Source organism: Nansenia antarctica, assembly GCF_963989245.1.
Source record: "Nansenia antarctica genome assembly, chromosome: 1".
In the NCBI taxonomy this organism is placed as follows: Eukaryota; Metazoa; Chordata; class Actinopteri; order Argentiniformes; family Microstomatidae; genus Nansenia; species Nansenia antarctica.
The window spans coordinates 83,965,792-83,973,332 of NC_137674.1; the positions used below are offsets into that span (position 1 = coordinate 83,965,792).

At 39.9% G+C, this 7,541-nt stretch overlaps 2 protein-coding genes across 2 annotated transcripts; one reads left to right on the plus strand and one right to left on the minus strand.

Moving 5' to 3' along the window:
• Positions 1–1,803: 1,803 nt before the first annotated feature.
• On the plus strand, positions 1,804–2,745 carry LOC308153409 (olfactory receptor 52B2-like; the record flags this gene model as incomplete). The annotated part of the gene is made up of 1 exon (XM_080526544.1): positions 1,804–2,745. The coding sequence occupies one exon, from the start codon at positions 1,804–1,806 to the stop codon at positions 2,743–2,745; it is 942 nt and encodes a 313-aa protein (XP_080382670.1).
• A 3,177-nt stretch (positions 2,746–5,922) lies between these two features.
• LOC308153416 (olfactory receptor 52Z1P-like) lies at positions 5,923–6,741 on the minus strand (the record flags this gene model as incomplete). The annotated part of the gene is made up of 1 exon (XM_080526559.1): positions 5,923–6,741. The coding sequence occupies one exon, from the start codon at positions 6,739–6,741 to the stop codon at positions 5,923–5,925; it is 819 nt and encodes a 272-aa protein (XP_080382685.1).
• Between the last annotated feature and the right edge of the window lie 800 nt (positions 6,742–7,541).

Genomic DNA, 7,541 nt, shown 5'->3' on the forward strand with positions numbered 1-7,541 from the left:
TTCTAATAAAGTTTTCAATCAATCAAGTGTGACAAAAACGATCAAACCAATTAACATACAGGTTGGTATGACATGAAGATGTTAATGCTTCGTATACTGCTTCAGACTTACTACCACAGTTAAGGGTTGCAGTGGTCCAGTGGTTTAGCACCATGGTCTACAGTGCACACATTATGCCCATGTCGGCATGGGTTCTAATCCGGCCCATGCCCTGCTGACATGTCCTCTCTCCCTTCTTCTCCTTACTCTCCTGTCTGTCTTCACTGTATCTGTCCAATAAAATGAAAAATATGCCCCACTCAGACCAGAAAAACCAAAAAAAAAACTTGTTCATGTTGTCATGTTTTTCAAGATATGAGCCCCCCTGAGGACGACCCACAAGGCCTTTCACCACTACTTGGAGATCGGCTCTGTTATATCTCAGAGGACTGTTGAGGGCTGAATGTGTCATATAAAGTCATAGGTGTTTTTCTCCAACCAGTTAGTTTGGGTCTAAATGTCAGATGATGTCACAGTATCTGTCTTGAAGTGGCTCAGCTCATTGTGTGCTATGGTGGCTGGTGGTCAGGCTGATAACAAGAGGGTCTGATGCTGGGTTAAATTAAGGGTAGGTAAAAACATCATTACACGCTATGTCAACCATTTATAAATTGTTTTTCTTTATATGTAACTTAGATTGAAGTTGCGGTGATGATCCAAGTTGATGTTACTGCACAAATACTTGTACTTACAGTTGTTCTCTATCGCTTTAACATGATTTCTCAAAGCATGGCTCATTTTCTCTTAACTCTTAACACAAATCCAAAAACTCTAAACTCCACAAATAATGTTATGTCTTCTCAAAATGAAATGTTGTCGTCAAATGACACACACACACACACCATCAAATGAATAGACACTTGTAAGAACCAATTGAACACTGATGTGCACAATGGAAAACACTATGATCAGAGGAAAACAGTACTATGATAAGATTATCAGTAGGCCTTTTGCATTTTCAGTGTTACACTACATACGTACAGTAGGCTGTTATATAAACTGTTATGTTTTCAAACTGAAATATAAAACACACAAATACAAGAATAGAATGTTCTTTTTTATTCTGAAATACTGTATACATCTCAGCAAACACAGTTGGATTTGTAAAATGTTCTTCATACAGAACAAACAATAGAACAAATAAAATAAGCCTTCTGCATATACTGTAAAGAAAAACACAATTAGGCTGCATCCTCCTGCCTTTCATTTCTGTCTGGCCACAGGACCTCATCGACATCACACCTCTCACTCTAACTTTCTCTGCAAAATTGGTGTCCATTGTTCTCCAACACAGGAGAGCTCACCTTTTATTGCTAAAGCTATGATTGCTAATTCAATAGCAATAGGTGTTTGTCATTGTGAAGAATTGGTGTGAGATAAAATACACCAGTTTCAGGTTTTGGTCATTGTGTTTGAGGTTCAGATGTAAAGGCCAATGCACACGGCGTGCGATTTTGTCGCACGACAACATTCGATTCTCAATTCACACCACAGAAGTGTGTGCGTGTGAATGGAGAATCGAATGTTGTCGTGCGACAATATCGCATCGCACGCGTGTGCATTGCGATGCGATATTGTCGCACGACAACATTCGATTCTTTCGATGCTTTAGTGTTAAAGCGATAGAGAAAAACTGTAAAATAAACAGGGCTTATCGTGTGTTGACCCAGTGGTATCAGGGTCATGTTTTGATTCTTACATTTGATGATATTCATAATTGTCTCATACAGTCCGTCTGAGGAGGAACAGCCTCAATCAATGAAAATGGACGATTTCTCAAACGTATCATCTGTTTTGATACTGCAAGACTTTGATCTCCCACCTGAAAGTGTGTTACCTGCATTCCTCTTTGCCTCACTGAGCTACATGATCATTATCTTCTGCAACCTCGTCCTGATTCTCACCATCGCCCTGAATAAGAGTCTCCACCAGCCCATGTACCTTCTACTGCTGAACCTGCCTATCAACGACCTCATAGGCTCCACTGCACTCTATCCACAGGTCATCAAAGAGATTATATTTGACACCAGGATCATCGAATTTTCCGCCTGTGTCACCCAAGCTTTCTTTATTCATATCTATGGATTGGGTGCTGTATTCATTCTTACTGTTATGGCGTATGACAGATATATTGCTATATGTTTCCCATTGAAGTACAACACAATTATGACTAATGCCCACATTATGAAGATCATCACAATGGTGTGGGTGTGTAACTTGATTTTGATGGGTGTGCTTTTTTTCCTGCTGCTTCGATTACCTCGCTGTTTATCTCGGATGACACACTCTTACTGTGACAATCCCTCTCTGTTGAAACTAGTCTGTGCAAACACAAACACATTCATCAATAACATCTATGGACTATTTATCCTAGCTCTAATGCAAGTGTTATCAGTTGGAACAATTCTCTATACTTATCTTCAGATCCTTGTTGCTTGTTTCAGAAACAAACGATCAGACACAAAAAGCAAAGCTTTGCAGACTTGTGCCACACATTTAATTGTTTTTCTTCTGTTTGAGTGTTTAGGTCTTTTCACAATAATATCATACAGATTGCGTGGACTTTCACCTCATTCACGGAGATTGATAGGGGTGTCAACATTATGTTTCCCTCCAACATTGAATCCAATCATATATGGTCTTAAAACTAAAGAAATTAGAGAAAGGGCAATGCATTTCTTTAAGAATAAGATCTTTCCATTTTAGGCTATATTTCAAGTTGTTGTTTACATATGAATTAATGGATTATTATAAAACACCCAACTAACATGTACCTACAGTGGCGAATCGAAAGTCAACACACACCTTCACTTTTTCCACATTTTGAGACCCTATAAAAACAAAGATATTGATTCCAAAATTACATTAACTATTATCCCTGCATTAAGATGGACTCAATTCAACTTATTGAGTGATTTGTTGATGACATCTTTGCTTTTTAGCTCATTTTAAGAGGGTCATAGCAAAGGGTGTGAAGAAAGGGTGTGAAGACAGAGGTATATCTGTGTTTCAATTTTAATAAATCTGCAGAAATCTCTAAAAACTTGTTTTCACTTTGTCATTATGGGGTATTGTGTGTGGATTGATGCCTGGTCAGCACTGCCCTCCACCAGTGTTGCCAGATGGGATTGTTTTCCAGCCTAACCACAGTCTAAAAACCGCCCAAGGTGTGATCATAAGTAGCCCAATTGGGCGGGAATACACCCAATCTGGCAACACTGCCCTCCACTACTGTTCGTACTGGTTGGAGATAGTGGCACAAGGAGAGGGGTCGCCTGGTGCCCTTTGGGGCCTTGGAGTCCTCCAAGCCAGGCACCGCCCTTGTCCCCAACACAGGCTTCTAAGTCTGGAGTTACCAGGGTTCATCTCTAATTTCCTACATTTCACCTGAAGTGTTTATATTAAAAAGAAAGAAAAAATCTGGGTTTAGAAGAAGGTGATAGAAGAAGATTTTTCCTTCTCTCAGAGACTGCCAATGTCTTCCTGCTACAACTGGTGGATTGATGATTCACTTGCTTAGTCAAATGTATTGATTGTAAGTCGCTTTGGAATAAGGTGTCTGCTAAATGCCCAACATGTAAATGTAAATGTTTACTGTTGATTGGTGCATGGACTCGTATATATTTCCACTTTATTTTGTAACACCAGTCACCAGTTTCTTTTTAATTTCGCAAGGGGAGTAAACAAGAGAAGAGAAGACAATTTAAAAGTTATATAAGTGAATGAAAACCTCCTGGGGTGCTGTGTGTGCTGAAAAATGCACACACATCCAACAATCTGGTCTCGGACAGAAAAAAAGTAAATGTCCGCAACTCAAATTCTCCCAAGTGGTTTTATTTAAGTCATACATGGAGAACTTAACTGATCTCACTGAGATCTTACATCAGGTCAATCACTGGTCACTGTAATCACAAACTGTAATCACAAACTGTAATCACACACTGTAATCACACTGGTTTAAATTGGCCAAATCTCAGCCATTTGTCCACCGATTTTGACGCCATTTTTTATGTCTGCTTACCATATCAGTGTTTACACATCCCCTGAACATTTAAACTATTAGACAATAAGGGTGGCTGTAGTGCAGGAGGTAGAGCCGGCGCCTAATGATCGCAAGGTCGGCAGATCGGTGGTTCGAACCCCAGCTGGCCCACATGATGAGGTGTCCTTGGGCAAGACACTGGATCCCAAAATTGCTCCCAATGAGCGGGCCAGTGCCTTGCATGGTAGCTTGCCGCCGTTGGTGTGTGAATGTGAATGAGAGGCCGTTGTAAAGTGCTTATATAATTCAGTCCATTTACCATTTAATCAGTTCAGCTGTTTTCATTTACCAGACACCTTAACACATTTTCATTACATATATGACATTTTCCAAGTCAAACATACAGACATTTCTATACAACCAATTCAGATGGTGCCCTCAGAGCAGTTTTGTATTATTACATTCATAAAATATCACATTCATGTGCCCTTAGACGATGCATGGTGAAGACCACAATGATAACTTTTTTGTTGAATGCTACTGTAGTCTAAACTAAACTATGCTGCATCATTCATTATACAACGGGTTGATCAAATAAAGTATTGGGATTGGCAGAGAAGCATTCAAGCTGTTCTGATATCCATAGCATCAGCACTGCTACCTCATCACTTTCACTTGCAAAATGTATACACACGCCATACATATTCTTCAGGATATTGTAGCTTTTTTAAAAATAACTTTTTTCAATAATGAAAACTTTGTTACACCAAATCTGTCCCTTCACACAATCTATCATGATAGGTCGTTATGGATGACCTGTGTTGAATCTTAGCTTCCTATATCCACAGGAAGTGGCTTAAGAATCATTCCGATTGGTCCTGCAGTCTGTCCCTGCAGTTACTGTGTGCTGGACCTCGTCCCTACGAACACATCACAGCAGTTCAGATATTCAATATCGTTAGCCTCATAGCATAATTGCCTCATATTTTGGCCAAAATGGGATATCTGCCTAACTCTACTCTCCTAACACTGCTGATTCACTGTGCATTATTGCCCTATGCCATCAGCCTATCAGAATGCTTGTTACATTCCAAAATCACTATCTGCCCAAGTCATCTCTTTGACATAGGTATTTTTGACACTACATACAAAGATGGCTTGGCTGACCACAAGTGAAGCATGACTTAGGCAATTATGCTATGAGATAACGATATACTGTAGCACACCCTCTTGTGTAAATATCTGCATATATAACATTCATTCAAGCCCTCACAAAACAAGTGGGTAAATAGTTAACAAAACATCCAGAAATTAGATTTTCTGACTTTCAAATAAAAATATTAAAACATTTGATGTGATGTAGTCAATGGCATTTTAGCCTGAGCTCAGGGCTCTCTTCTACATTAAACACATTGTTTTCACACAATTAAAATGAAGAAAAAATGTTGATGCCTCACAAATCATTCATAAGCACCTTCATACTGTACTACATTAATAATAATAATAATAATAATAATAATAATATTTTCTTAGATTTATATAGCGCCTTTCTCAAAGCCAATGACGCTTAACAGATTTCATAGACAGACAATCAGACAGACAGAACAGAAAAACAAAGCAAAGAAACAAAGACAGATTGTAGACTAGACTAGAGGCCAAAGGCCTTAGAGAACAGGTGGGTTTTGAGGGCTGATTTAAAAGTGTCCAGGGTAGGGGCATTGCAGATCGCTGTGGGGAGAGAGTTCCAGAGGGTGGGAGCTGCCACACTGAAAGCTCTGCCCCCGAAGGTCCGTAGGTTAAGGGTTTCTGCAGCATGAATCGTGACTAACAAATGTTTTTTAAGCATCAGTGTATAAGCCTTAAATGACAGTTGTAATCTGTTGTTTGAAGTCATAACATCTTCACTGCATTGTCACAGTATTGACTTTTACTGCCATGCCTGTGTCCGTCAACTTGGAGTAAATCTGAAGCATTTTGACTCGTATCTCTTTGGTTTTGATCCCGTAAATGACGGGGTTAAGACTCGGAGGGACTATAACAAACATGAGCCCCATGATTTTCTGAAGCAGGGGTGGGCAGTTTCGCCATCGATACACAAGGACAACAATGATCCCTGAGAGTTCGTAGATTAAAAAGACAAGCAAGTGAGTGGCACATGTATGCAAAGCCTTTTTCTTAGACTCGTAGTCGTTGTTTTTAAAGCACGAGTACAGAATCCACGTGTAGGAGAACACCACCGAAAACACACCGATCCCGTGGAGCACGCCCGTGATGAACAACCCGTAGATGTTGTTCACTGTGAAATTTGTCCCACAGGTTAATTTCAACAGGGAGACATTGTCACAATAGAAGTTTACGAGGACTGTTTTACAAAACTTGAACCGTAACATTAGTCCGAACAAGACACCCACCAGTATGAAATCAATCAGCCAAGCTGAGACAATGAGGCCCACGACAGTGTTTTTTGTCATTATTAGGTGATACCTTAGAGGTTGACAGATCGCTACGTATCGATCGAAAGCCATGACAGACAATATGAGAAGGGTAGCTCCACCGTACATGCAGAAAGCCTGGATCAAGCATGCAGGGAAACTGGTGTACCTATTCTCAGACAACACATCTGACATCACCCTTGGAATCATGGCAGTAATGCCAATCAAGTCGTTGACAACCAAGTTGAAAAGGAACACGTACATAGGCCCGTGTAGGGATTTGTTCATGGCTATGACCACAAGTAAAGCCACATTACAAAACAATGTAAAGGAGTAGATCAGAGAGCCTATGAGAACAGACAGATATTTCCACTCGTTCACCAAACCGATTTTACCGAGTATGAAGACAGAGTCCAGTACATCAATGGTTTTGTTTCCCACCTGTTGTGTTTCCCATCCCATAGTCAGTTGATTAAGTAAGAAAAACAGATGATACGTATGTGATTACTGATATTATCTCTCCTGCCTTGCAGTGTTGATTTGGAAACATGTGAAATGCACATTTATACAAAAATCCACTGATGTAATATAGTCCCTAATAGGCAGATCGAACAGCGATTGGTGGGCCACTATTAAAGCATTGTGAACGCAGTGATTGGGCAATGTAGATGACGGTAGATCTCAGGGGACAAATACCATGTGAGGTCGCATAGCGTTTTTCAGAATGTAAGAAAAACATTACATAATAAATTCTGACATTTATTTCCATGTTAGTGTATTTAACGTTTTCTCTTTTTTCTTTCATGTGCTTGTTTTGGAAGACTATTAGCTTACATTTTATGTATGAAAGGTGGTATGCACATAAAGATAAATAACCACTTGTTGGTCTGCCACGACCGTGTACTTTTGGCTGCTATTATGCTGGGTCCTATAGGCCGGGTTTGACACCACATTAGTTGTCTCTATGGTGGTGTGGTAACACCGATATGGAGACCATTTTATTTGTATGGATCAAGCAGAAACAGGAGAGGGCAGCAAAGCACAATTTATTGGAACTGAATGTCTTATGAGGGAGATGTTCCCTTCCA